The sequence below is a fragment of the Phoenix dactylifera genome, chromosome 5, assembly GCF_009389715.1.
Source record: "Phoenix dactylifera cultivar Barhee BC4 chromosome 5, palm_55x_up_171113_PBpolish2nd_filt_p, whole genome shotgun sequence".
NCBI lineage: Eukaryota > Viridiplantae > Streptophyta > Magnoliopsida > Arecales > Arecaceae > Phoenix > Phoenix dactylifera.
The window spans coordinates 8,114,820-8,128,719 of NC_052396.1; the positions used below are offsets into that span (position 1 = coordinate 8,114,820).

Below are 13,900 nucleotides of genomic sequence, written 5' to 3' on the forward strand. Positions count from 1 at the left end.
CCTTCTTTTAGAAGCACTCTATCCACAGTAAGTCCTGTTGAAGGTGGGATTTCAACCCAGAGCTCTTATACCAAGAGTCCAAAAGGACAAACTGGTGAATAATGAGACTACAGTAATGGATCAATCAAAACTTAAGGATGTACTATGAAATTCAAAGATCATATGACCTCTCCTAGTTCTCTCTTGCTCCGTTTCCTTTCCTTAATGGAGAGATGAGTCATAACACCAATACAACAGCCAAGCATCCGTGCAAGGCCTCGGTGTGAATGCAAAGACCATAAATACGAGATATTCTTGTGGAAAGAAGACCCAGTGTTATATATTTGAGAATTCATGCGGCGGCGTGTATTTAGTTTCACATCAGCTATACACCGATTAGATTTTGAATATTTATATAGGAGCAAAAATCTAAATAATACCTTTCAACCAGTCTTTTTGGATGAGATCATGCATTGTTACAATATATTGTACATATCATGTGTCCGACCAAAGATTTTACCCATCCAATAGTAAAATCCTGCAAATAAAGCAAAAACGGCTAATGCAAAGAAATATTCCTCCGTCCATGAATTTATATTTCTTTTATTGTTCCTTAGCTTTTCTCGAAATGAGAGATTGCTCCATGCTTCTTTAGCATGCCAAAAACACTCAGACAACTTCTCGTTAAACTATAACAAAGCGAAAAACTAACGGACCTTTTTCAGCGAGGTAGCTAATTATTTGATTAATTGATTTGGTGCCGCCGCCTATAAGAATTCTTGTCTCCAAGCAGGCAAGCAAGGTATTAGGTAATTCATCGATAACAAATTATCAATTGTTGCCATAGAAGATGTGTACAAAAATAAAAGGTTTTTAATAAGAGGTGCAATAGGTGCTCCTGCTTAAGCTTGCTCGGATCATTGGAATTTAAAGATGAAGGCTGCGAGGCTCCTATTCATACAACTTAAATCCCTTGGCTACTTCGGCCAAGCACACTGAAGACAGTCATGCGCCAAAATAACACTTTGTTATGGATAAGGCTCATGATCACAGGTGTATACATTAATTGCATCCATCCTGGTTTCCTTCAACTTGCCATAGTCTTAGTCCACAAGTACTGCACCACCACACTGGAGATGTGTGAAGCCCAATGACAATTTTTGAATACAATCCAAGGAAAAGAGTGAGGTTAAAATATTACCACCCTCACATGCAAGTGTAGCAATGGGGACAAACTACTCGATAAAATCAAATTTTTGTCCTCTATTTGGTACAAAAGATGGATTGAAGGAAGGAAGGATGGAGGAAGAAGGATGGATGGGTCTTCCATCCATTATTTGGTGAACATTGGAAGGATGGATAAGAATGATTCCCTCCCCTATTTGGTATAGGAGGAATGAAAGGAAGAATGGATGATATTTGTATGGCATTTTTACTAAACTACTTTTTGATAAAAGAAAATGGAATATGGGTCTCTTGTCTTCTGTTAAAAAAATAACGAGAGAGAATTTTGTCAACTTATAAATCCACTCCTAGCTCATATGCTCTATCTATCCTTTCTTAGTGGGCCAGAATGGATGGACAAGATGGTGTATCTATCCTTCCAACTTCATCCATCCTCTCCCTTGTGACCCCAACCAAGCATAGGGTTAGGTTCTTGGGGGATTAAATTCGGATGCACTCATTAGGTCAGATGATGATCTTTCTCAATCGAACATCAATAAACTAATAGCTCAAAATATGGTCCAATCCTGTAAACATAAACACACGTCATCTGAATTCAAACTGAAGGTGTTTTTGTATCTTTTCTATCAGTTTCCATATTAAATTTTGTCATGTACTCGTTATTAGGCTAAAGCATGGATTTAGCTCCCCAAGTAATTACATCAAGCTCAAGTCGAAGTACATAGAATCTGACCCAAATATTTTGACATTTAGCTATATCTTATCACAAGGGCATGTGCTTTTTAGGTGAGTAGTCCACCTTGGGTCTTTAAGCTCCATCTTTACATAAAGATGGTCCCTTATTCTTCTTATATTTTCTACTCTGCAGCACGCATGCTCCTAAAAAAAAAAACACTTAGGCCTTTAGACTCTAACCTAATGCTCTAAACTCAATTAGTTAACTAAGTTTTGTCAGTAGAAATTGTTGTTGCTTAAGAATACCATGGAAAATTTCTGGAGCTTTGGCCCTCATCATGAGCAGTGGCCCTCCATAGTTGACTGCTTTCCACTTTGCAGGCTACCCAGCGTGAGGAGTTCCCCAATACAATAAGCTAAACACATATATTTTGCCTAGTCACCTAGAAACATCAGCCATTGTGCGGCTAAACCTTATTTGCTAACTTGGGTCCCTTTAATGAGGCTCTAAGGTTAAGGCAAGGGGTCACAAACTTTAAGGTGTTGGCTGGATGGGGATTTTAGGGGAGCATAGGTGGGGACAAGATTAACACAATGAGAGGCATATGCCGGATGGCTCTATATGTATATATAAAGTCTGATTTCTAAAGGGCTCATTGCATTCTTTTCTCGCCACCTCGGGAATGCTCCCGGAGTTTATTTATTTAAATATGCTTTGATTATTATTTTATCGAAAATTAGCTTATAATAATTTTTAATGATTCGATTAATAAACAAATTGTAAAAGAAAAAAAAATATATATTTTTGAAAGTGGTCACATGGAATCTTGTCTTAAGTGGCCCCAAGTTGAAGCCTAGAGAAGCATGTACCCTAGGTCCCTTGGCAAGAAACTATTTTTGGCCAAGAGAAGGACATTAGCAAGGGAAATAATACTTGTGGTTCCTCATGCACCTCCTACTGTGGCATGTGTGAAGCCATTAAGCCCAATAAAGAAACAGTGGCAAATCCTTTGTGTGGAGGACTAGCTCTCAAGGTGTGGGTTGTCTCCTCACCAAGAGAGAATCTCCCCTCCATCCTTGTGGACAGTGAAAGCCACCACTTTTTCCCCTTTTTCTCCCAAGGCATTCAAGACACCTAAGCAAACAAAGGGATTTGGCTTAATTTCTACCACAGCCCTAGATCTGTGGCAAGACCACCCTCATGTTTCAAAGGCAACCACATGCAATTTGTACTGGATTGAGATGTCTGTCTTATGAGAGCATACCCTTAGAGTAGATCTTGTGCAAGGGTCTATTCATTTTAAAGTCAACCTTTGTGGTCCAAAGGATGCACATCACTTTCCACAACCTTCTTGTGGTGACTTACTCAACTGATTGAGATAGGACTGCTGCCAACTGTCCACTTTCATTAGCAGATCCTGAATCAAAGTTGTGCATGGATAATAGAGAATACACCAATGACCTTGTATGGTGTAAAAGAGACAAGCTTCTAGTCTTTTTTCCTACATGTATTGGTTCAGGTTGAACTAAACTTATCAATGGAATCTATTTTTGTTTTCAGTCCGTATGTGTCTGACCATTGTATTCAACTAGCTGGATTGAATCATTCATCTCTTACACTCTATCATGAGTCAAGATGGCAATGAAGCATTGAGAGAATTTATTACTAATCCAACTATTGTTTTCAGTTATCCCTTCCCAAGAAATTATACCTTGGCCCTATGTTTATCTAATAGGGTACTTTTGCTAGAATCAATATTCTTTGTGTCATAAAATTTATGGAAGCAAACATTTTTATTTCATATTAAAGTATGTCCATCCAACTCTTTTCCCAAAAAAATGTCCAACAATTTCTAGACATTAAAAATAATTGACATATTCATATTATTCTCCATATTTTCTTATAGGTGCTCCAACTACACAATCTATACTGAATATTCCACTTACTTCTATAATTAGCATCAGATGCCTTCAAGTGTTGAAAAAGAATATTTTAGATTTTGATAGGTAATGTCAAGAACTCTGATTGTAATTACTGTACTTCTAATGTGAGGAATGGAAAGTGCCAAGGCATGCAGATATGGGTATTGCTGACAAAAAGGAACAAAAAGATATAGACAACACAGCAGCATCCCACGAGGTACTTTCTGCCAAAAATGTTTTCATATTTGCAAATAATAACTAAATCATACTCAGAAAAGTAATGGACATGCCATTCCATATATTTGAAACTACTAAAACTGTAAGGATCCGTGTCAGCGTGTATTTAGTCTCATAGTGGCTATTCGCTAGGTAGATCTTGGTTACTTATATAAGATTAAGAAATCCAAATAATACCTTCCAGCTAGTTTTTTTGGATGAGGTCATAGATTGATACTAATAGTATCAGAGTGGACTCAACCCATAACCTACGTGGACTAGAGGACACTACAACACGGCTTTATTGGACTGACCACAAGCCGACTGTGGTACTTGTAATTAGATTTAAATTGATTCGAACCCTTAGCCTAATGAAGATGCTAAGGCTTAAATAGAAGGAGTATGTAAGGACCCGTGCGAGCGTGTGTTTAGTCCCACATTGATTATTCACTGGATAGATCTTGGATACTTATATGGGATTAAGAAACCCAAATAATATATTCCGGCTAGCCATATTGGGTGAGATCCTGTATTGTGACAATGGTATGCAAACGGATCCGACTCATAACCTATGTGGATTAGAGGACACTGCAACACAGATCCATTGAAGCTGACCACGAGCCGATCGTGGTGCTTATGATTAGATTTGAACTCTTAGCCCGACGAGGACGTTAGAGCTTAAAAGAGAGAGTATATGAGGTATGTGGACTAGGAGATACTGCAGTACGGATCTATTGGGGCTGATTACGGGCCGATCGTGATACTTGTGATTAGATTTGAATGAAACTTTTAGTCTGGCGAGAATGTCAGAGCTTAAATGGAGAGAATATATAAGGATTCGTGCAGGCATGTGCTTAGTCTCACGTTGGTTATTCGGTGGATAGAACTTAAGTACTTATATAGTATTAAAAAATTTAAATAATATTTTTTAGCTAGCTATTTTGGATCCGATGTGGGATGTTACAGAAACTAAATCACAATCGGACAAGAATGATTCAGTTATCACCTATTAACTTCCAGACTGAAAGACACCAAAAGGACAACCAACCCCATGAAGTGCCCTGGAGCTGGTCACTCCTTTGCCCCATGGTTATTCTATCTTCACCCTCCAATCTTTCCAGCACACCCCTTCTAGCTGGTCCCCTCCCTGCAGGAGTATTTCTTTATAAAGAAAAGGAACCACATAGAATATCATGGCAAAATGGGGTTGGAAGCAGGAAACCAAATAAAGAAGACATGAAATGAGAAACCAGTCAAGAGGATCTTATCTCATACCTACTGCTAGATTTCTCCTTTTCCCCCATGGAGATGTATTAAACTCTTAACACAAAGTCTGCCTGGCCTGAAAGTAAGTGAGGGAAGGAAGACTCCTTTGGATTGGGCTTTGTAAAGAGAAGGAATTAAAGGAAAATAATGTAAGTTCCCTCCACCTTCATCAATCAACCTGTCTTCTTTCTCAATCTATGGAAATATAGGTTGTTTTCAGGTCCCTCTCAAGCCCCTTATCATACAGTTTTAATGCTTCTTTGCCTTTCCCCTGTTTTTAACAAAGAGAACAAACTCACAAAAGAGAGAATCCGAACAGGTCCGGTGTTTCTGATAGCCCAATGATAGTTTCCTGCTCCTTTTGAATTCTGAAATTCTTAACCTGTGGTGAGAGATGTTCAGATCTGGTCTGTGTAAAAGTTCTGGTCGTTCTTTCTTTCAAACTCATTATTTGATTTCTTTTGATATGTCAAAAATATGATTTTTGGAATCTTAAAAATTGTTTTTTTTTTCTTCCAAATGAAATGTTTAAATTTTAGATCTTGAGACTCTTTTATGCAGATCTAGACATTAGGAGGGATTTCTGTATCTTTGCATTGAATACTCAACGGTAGAAAATTTCCTAGATGTGGATGCGTGAAGAAGCTCCTTTCGTTTTAAGTTATAACAAGTCTTGTTTCTACTGTAGCAATTGAATTGATGGACGTGCATCAGATTTTGTGTACAAATAGAGCGATTTTTCTTAGAGATGTATCAATATGGGCAATTTCCATTTTCCATCATTATGTGTGGGTTGAACCTTTTTATCTTTTCTTTTCTTCCAAAACGTTTTATTTTTCCCCCTCCTTTTTCTTGTTTTAGATGTGCTGGGAGTCATATGTACCATATCCTTTAGAGTTGCTAGATGTTAAAAATTTCATATCTTAATTTGAGTTAACTTTTACAGTTTACTGTCTTGATCAAGGTGTGTCTCAATGATATTTCAGACGTTTCTTGTTCCACTTAGTAAGTGACGTTCCAGGAAACTGGTATTTTCTTCCTCACGAAGTTATAAATTGAGTGTTTGAGTGTTATTTTTCTAAATTTAAGTTTATTTGGATACTGAATCTTTTTCCCCCGTTTTAGATTCAGGAAACCTTTGATGATGTTTCGCCGAGTGAGACTAGATCGAGGATTCTTGTTTCTATACCTAAAGCAAATTTATTTCTTTTATTTTGAAGATGTTGTATTCCAATCTGAACATGTGCATCCTCATGCCTCATCCCCTCCCCCGAAACCATGCAGGAAACCAGATGTTTATTTCTCACAGATTTTTAACTTTGACAGTGCATTATTTTGTATTTGATAGCCATTTGGTCATCCATGATCTTGGGCTCCAACTAATTTTCCACTTACTCTGAACTAGAAGGTGAGAGAATCAGTATTCTCCAGAGATTTCGGACAGACAGTATGGTAGTGAAATATTAATTAGATGCTATATTTTGGAAGTTTTGGGCCTTCTTTATCTTTATCTAAAGTGTTAGTTCTAGTGATTTAGAGTTTTTAGAAGTGAAGTACTTATTCTTCCAACTTAAGATGCCAATTTGTTGAACTGCTCCATTACCATTTTCAGAGGTGCTTGCGTCCTACAATGTTTTAAAGTTCAAACATATAGAGAGTGGGATTCCGTATGAAGATGGATATATGGAGCTTCAACAAGAAAGCTCCAATCTTGGGGTGTTGTCTGCCACAAACTCAAGGAATCTTTCATCTTCTTCCTCAGCATTTGTCTCTGCAAGTCAGTCACCTTTCTTCTCCCCACGATCGCCGGTGCATGGCTCCGAACCAGTCCGACCCGACACCGCAAATGCCTCTAATGGTGTCGTTATAAATGATCATCTTGGTTCTAGCACTGTGACCAGACAACCAGAATCCTTATCTAATATCAACTTTGTAGCATCTGATGTTTCTCCGGCTCCAAGTTTCTGCACTTCCAGTAATTTTGGAACCCCAGGAAATGTTTATAACAACCCTGGTCTGGTTTCATCCTTCAATGGTATTTGCAATGGCAGTTCATCTAATTACAGTCAAGCAACCAGCAACGGTCACTTTGCTCGTAGAGAGAAGCAGAAGAGATTAGGAAGAATCCAGCCAAAATGTTCATTTACTCAGCCTTCAACTTCAGTTTGTTCAGCTAGTAGGCTTAGGAGTTGTGATGTGTACTTAGGATTTCACGGACAGAAACCTTCCTTGCTGAGGTTTGCCAATTGGCTTCGCGCAGAGTTGGAAATCCAGGGGATCAGTTGCTTTGCATCTGACAGAGCCCGGTGCAGGAGTTCGCGGAGCTATGATATGGTTGAAAGAATAATGAATGCTTCTACCTATGGAGTGGTGATCCTCACAAAGAAGTCATTTGGAAATCCTTACAGCATAGAGGAGCTTAGAAATTTCTTGGGCAGGAAAAATCTGGTTCCAATCTACTTTGACTTGAGCGCCGCCAATTGTCTTGCGAGAGACATAATAGAGAAGAGGGGGGAACTGTGGGAGAAAAATGGCGGTGAGTTGTGGATGCTGTATGGTGGCTTGGAAAGGGAATGGAGGGAAGCTGTCGATGGACTTTCTCGGGTGTTGGATTGGCAATTGGAGGCATATGATGGTAACTGGAGAGAATGCATACTGCAGGCTGTGGCTCTTTTGGCCATGAGATTGGGGAGGAGAAGTGTGGTGGATAGAATAAATCGGTGGAGAGAAAGGGTGGAGAAGGAGGAGCTCCCTTTTCCTCGGAATGAAATTTTTGTTGGCCGGAAGAAGGAACTCTCTGAGTTGGAGCTCATCTTGTTTGGTGATGTCAGAGGGGATGGAGAAAGAGAATACTTCGAACTCAAGACCAGGCACAGGAAAAGAACTTTGTTGATTGGAAGGGCTGAGAACAATTGTGAGGATAAAAATGCGAAGGATCAGCAATCAGAAAGCAGCATGAAAGGAAAAGAGCCAGTTCTGTGGAAGGAGTCTGAGAAGGAAATTGAGATGCAGAGGCTGGGCAGTCCGCATAGGCAATGCCGCCCTCTGAGGGGAAAAATTGGAGGGAAGCATGGCAGGAGGAAAAGATCAACAAAGATACTGTACGGGAAGGGCATTGCTTGTGTGTCAGGGGATTCAGGAATTGGTAAAACGGAATTGGTTTTGGAGTATGCATACAGATTCTCCCAGAGATACAAGATGGTTTTGTGGGTGGGAGGGGAAACTAGATATATTCGGCAGAACTATCTAGCTCTGCGCACTTTCCTGGAAGTTGATCTCAGCATTGAGAGCCATTGTCCTGAAAAAGGAAGGATAAGGTGCTTTGAAGAGCATGAAGAAGAAGCGATTGGGAGAGTAAGGAAAGAGCTGATGCAAGATATACCATTCCTGGTTGTCATAGATAACTTGGAGAATGAGAAAGACTGGTGGGATCGAAAAGTTGTAATGGATCTCCTGCCACGATTTGGTGGAGAAACTCATTTCATAATAACCACACGTCTTCCTCGAGTGATGAACTTGGAGCCCATGAAGCTTTCGTACTTATCTGGCGTCGAGGCGATGTCTTTGATGAAGGGAGGTATGAAGGATTATCCAGTAGTCGAAATTGATGCTCTCAGAGCCATCGAGGAAAGAATTGGCAGGCTCACATTAGGCCTTGGCATCGTAGGAGCTATCCTTTCTGAGCTGCCAATAACTCCGAGTCGGCTGCTCGACACTATAAATAGAATGCCTTCGGCGGATTTGGCATGGGGTGATAGAGAAGTTCTTATATTGAGACGGCACACAGTCCTTATCCAGCTCTTAGATGTCTGTCTTTCGATATTCGACCATGCAGATGGACCAAGGAGCTTGGCAACCAGAATGGTTCAAGTAAGTGGCTGGTTTGCTCCTTCAGCAATTCCAATACCTCTCTTGGCTTTGGCTGCACATAAGGTTCCAGAGAAGCGTCATGGTGCTCCAGTCTGGAAGAAGTGCTTGCGTGCGCTAACCTGCAGCAGCTTTACAACATCTCATATCAAGAGATCTGAAGCTGAAGCATCGTCCATGTTGATGAGATTTGGGATTGCAAGGAGTAGCAGAAAACCGGATTGCGTCCATTTTCATGAGCTTGTCAAGCTGTATGCTCGCAAACAGGGGGCCACCCAAGTTGCTCATGCTATGTTTCAAGCAGTTTCCCTTAGAGGCTCCATCTCTCAATCTTCTGACCATCTATGGGCAGCTTGCTTCTTACTTTTTGGATTTGGGACCGATCCTGTTGTTGTGGAGCCGAGACCATCTGACTTGCTATTTTTCATAAAACGTGTAGTGTTGCCTCTAGCCATACATACATTCATCACCTTCTCTCGCTGCAATGCAGCATTAGAACTTCTACGCCTCGCAACTGATGCATTGGAAATTGCTGCTGAGTCCTTGGTGTCAAGAGCTGAGAAATGGTTTGATAAATCACTCTGTTGCATTAGACCAGTTCAATCTGATCACACATATCTTTGGCAGGAACTGGCACTCTCGAGAGCAACTGTTCTAGAAACTAGGGCAAAACTAATGCTTAGGGGTGGCCAATATGACGTAGGGGATGACCTTGTTAGGAAAGCTATTTTTATTAGGACTTCAATATGTGGTGAGCATCATCCAGACACAGTAGCTGCTCGGGAAACACTTTGTAAGCTTAGAAGACTTCTCACAAACATTCAAGTTAGCTGATCTTGTGTAGTTCCTTCTCGTTCACTATATATTCTTTCATGTGATTTTACATTAGAATCACAGAAATGTCTCAGCTTCTAATAACAGGGAAATTGCCTGGAATACCTTTCCTTTTCCACTTTGCTCTAATTCTTATCTTTTTGTTTTGCTCTTGCACAAAGCATAGTTGATAATTTTTAAATTAGTTTCAAAGTTTGAGTTTCATAATCTTTTAAATATCATGTATTGCTGTTAATCTTTTAAATATCATGTATTGCTGTTAATCTTTTAAATATCATGTATTGCTGTTAATCTTTTAAATATCATGTATTGCTCTTCTGTTGATGCCATCCGGTAGCTAATCCATCATGTGCAGATGATAACTGTCATTTTTTTTGGTAGTTTTGTAGCTAGTGATGGATATTATGTACGCTTTAGGCCTACTAAATTTCACACAGGGGCCTCTAATAGCTATGATGGCACAGACTGTTACTTAATTTTACAAATAACCATATTCATCAGAATTTATATTCATCCCGTAGTTTATGATAGCTTATTATGTCCTCGAGGCTCTGATTTATACTAAATTCACAACCCCTGCAATTGTCTTGTGTTCCTTGCTTTTCCTCCAGCTTCATATTATGATGTTACATGAATTATGATGAATGCAGTTAAATATATTTAAAATGAGGAGAATGTTACATCATAAGAGGATAAAAAAATAGAGTTCGACTACACACTTCAAGTTAACTCCTTATTAAAGGAGTCAACAATTTTAAAATCAATGATAGATTACCCAAAGTAAAGATCCAAACCATTAAATATGATCTAGACTATAATCAAAATTCATATATTTTGGTGCTATGTAACTTATGAATCAAGTGGTACAAAATTGAATAGCATCAATTGCACTAGTACGACATAATATATGGTTGGGTACATAAATTGAGAAGTTGCTTTATGTATCATGATTTTTGTATCTTAAAACATTAGTAGATTTAAATTTACTAGTTTTGATGATTAGATTATAATAAAATTCTATATCATGTTATTAAAACCATCCATCTTGACACCTATTGATGATTAGGTTAAAAACCACCAAAATACATAAACTTTGATTTATGGGCATTTTTAATAGTGTAGATCTTGTTCAATGGTTTGGATTTTGATTTATGGACATTCTATAATGATACATCATTACCATCATCGTAAATCATTATTACTATGATGGAAAAAAGTTCTCGAGGCTTTTATTGCATCTTAGTATTATTTACATATTAGTTCACGTAGGTTAGTCTTAACTGCCTTAGGAGGAAGAATGTCATTCAGAAACCATATTTTTTTCACCATATTGTATGTTTCAATGGATTAACCAGTTGGCTAACATATTCATCTAGTTGTTTATACAAGTAAAAGAATGCTGGTATATCACTGCCCAAGCCTCTCAGATATTCAGTGGGTTATTCTATGGCTCGTTTGGTTCGCGGGAAGCATCTTCCCTCCTAGAAATATGATTCCTGAGAAACAAATTCTTAGAAAGAGAATGCCTAGGAAAGTACTTTTGGCATGTTTGGTTGACCATGGGAAAGTGACAAATTTCCTAAATGCTTATATTTGGTTGGCCATCCATTTTCCTAGGAAAGTTATATATAATTTCTGTTATGCCCTTAATAAAAATTAGGTCTTTAATGCCTCTTTAATGCTTCTTTAATGCTGAAGGGCTTTTTTGGAAAAAAGTAAAAATGGAGTGATTCCTGCCTCATGGGAAAGTAACTTTCCCATGTTTCTCATGGAAAAGACTTTCCCATAAAATGTGGGAATCATATTCTCATGGGAATACAACTTTTCCGTCTCTCTCCTTTGAAAACTCCAACCAAACAAGAGGCATCTCATTACTTTTCTGTTGACCATACTTTCCCTCCTTATTTTTCCGCGAACCAACAAGCCCTGAGGGACTGTTTGCATGGAAGTGGACTCAAAAGTCTTGCAAGTCATGAGCCACTTCTGGATGTTTGGCTGCAAGTGAAGAAACTGACACAACTTGTTTACATTATGTATCTCATTTTCACAAAGAAAATTTAGTTAAAAAGGTATGGAATCGAAGTCCTTTATGTCAATTGAAGTGTCGTTTTAGATTTCCATCATTGTGTTTGAAATATTGAGCTATAGTGCCATTTCCCTTTTGTTCACCATGTGGCGACGCGAAGGCATCTCAAAATCACTTGCAAATACTTTGTTGTCCAAATGATTGGTGTTCTATGCTCTGAAAATGGTTTTCATTTTGGGAATAGGATAGCCTTCAGCAATATTGAGCTATGCTAAGTAGTTTCGGTGAAAACATTGATGGATGCACTTATGTTGTCTTACAATATGCATTTATTTTCTCTCAGCATATTACAACCTTTCTCCAGAATAATAGAACAAAAATCATATGGGGCAGGCATCAGAGAAAGGCATATAGGGCAGGCTTTCTATTTTGCTACATTTTTCCTAGTGTCCATCTTAAAGAACAAACCTAAAAGCCAAAGACTCTTTTTACTAATGGAGTCGCCAGTCTCGTAATTTTTTAAAACACGCCATTCTCTTTCTTACTCATTTTTAGAATGTATTTTTTTTGGTATATACTCTATGGCCAGTTGATAGACATCAAGCAAATTAATCATCTAATAAGTTAATATACGCCTTTAAATAAATCGATTTTTAGAACATGTCGTTCACCAATATACAGTACATGGTTAGATGATACACATTTATTAATTTAGTTATTTGGTAACCCAATATACATCTCTAAATAAATTGATGCATAGTTTTTGGAACATTATATTCGTTAATATACATTACATGGCTGGGTGATACTCACTCATCAACTTCATGATACTGTAAGCCTCTTTGATCACATTCAACAGTGATTCAATATACATCTCAAGGTAAATTGATACATAGTTTTCAGAACATACTTTTTATCAATACACGGTATATAGCTAGGTGATACACATTAAGCAAATTAGTCATCTAGTAAGCCAATATACATATCCAAGTAAATTGATGCGTAGTTTCCATAATACAATATTCATCAATACCAGTACACAATACACAACTTTCTAGCTTAGTCTAATTTACTAAGTGTGTATTATCTAGTTATGATTGTATACTAGCGAACACCATATTTTAGAAACTATATATCAATTTATCTAGAGGTGTGTATTGGCCTACTAGATGCTTAATTTACTCAGTGCATATCATCTAGCATTGTAGTGTGTACCGATAAAAAGCACGTTCTGAAAACAAGGAAAAAAGAGGATGGCACACTTTTTTTTAATCACGGGATTGATGACTCCGCTAGAAAAACGAGTATTTGAGTTTTATTTTTTTTCTTTTAAGATGGATACTAACAGAGACGTCGCAAAATAAAAATCCCACCCCATATTTCTTTCTATGATGTCTGCCCCATATGATTTTCATTCAAAATAATTGCTCCATCCGGATTATAGTCTCCTTGTGCTGCACCAAAAAGCTACCACCCACCTGCGACCATCATGTAGCAAAACTGCCTAAAAGGCCTTAGAGAGAGAGAGAGAGAGTAGGAACGCATGCTTGCTAATTGCGTCATCATCTGTTTGGGTGCTTAGAAGAAAACGATTTTGCCAAAAAAATAACATAGCTTGCTGAGAGATTGTTCTGCAAGCCAATGATCTTCCCTGATGCTGCCATCTTCATATTGGCTGCTCTTCATGAACATTCTTTTGGCTGCTGCCATATCACCGAATTGGCATCTTTGGGATTAATCCTTCTTGGCAATCAAAGTATCAAACTTTTGTCATTCTTGATGCCATGTCTTTAAGTTCCCGAAAATATGACCCTTTCACATGCAAAAAGGTGCTTGGTTATTGAGTTCATGATGTCTTATTTTTAAGTGTTCTTGGTTTTTTTTGGACATAGGCGTATCTGTATGTTTTCAATTATTTCTGGCTTGGTT

The 13,900-nt window shown here is 38.2% G+C and overlaps 1 protein-coding gene across 1 annotated transcript; it reads left to right on the forward strand.

The window, feature by feature from the left end:
• The first annotated feature begins 5,168 nt into the window (after window positions 1-5,168).
• Window positions 5,169-10,101, forward strand: LOC103710361. The gene is made up of 2 exons (XM_008796045.4): window positions 5,169-5,393; window positions 6,857-10,101. The coding sequence occupies exon 2, from the start codon at window positions 6,928-6,930 to the stop codon at window positions 9,943-9,945; it is 3,018 nt and encodes a 1,005-aa protein (XP_008794267.2). The 5' UTR covers window positions 5,169-5,393; window positions 6,857-6,927; the 3' UTR covers window positions 9,946-10,101.
• Window positions 10,102-13,900: the final 3,799 nt, after the last annotated feature.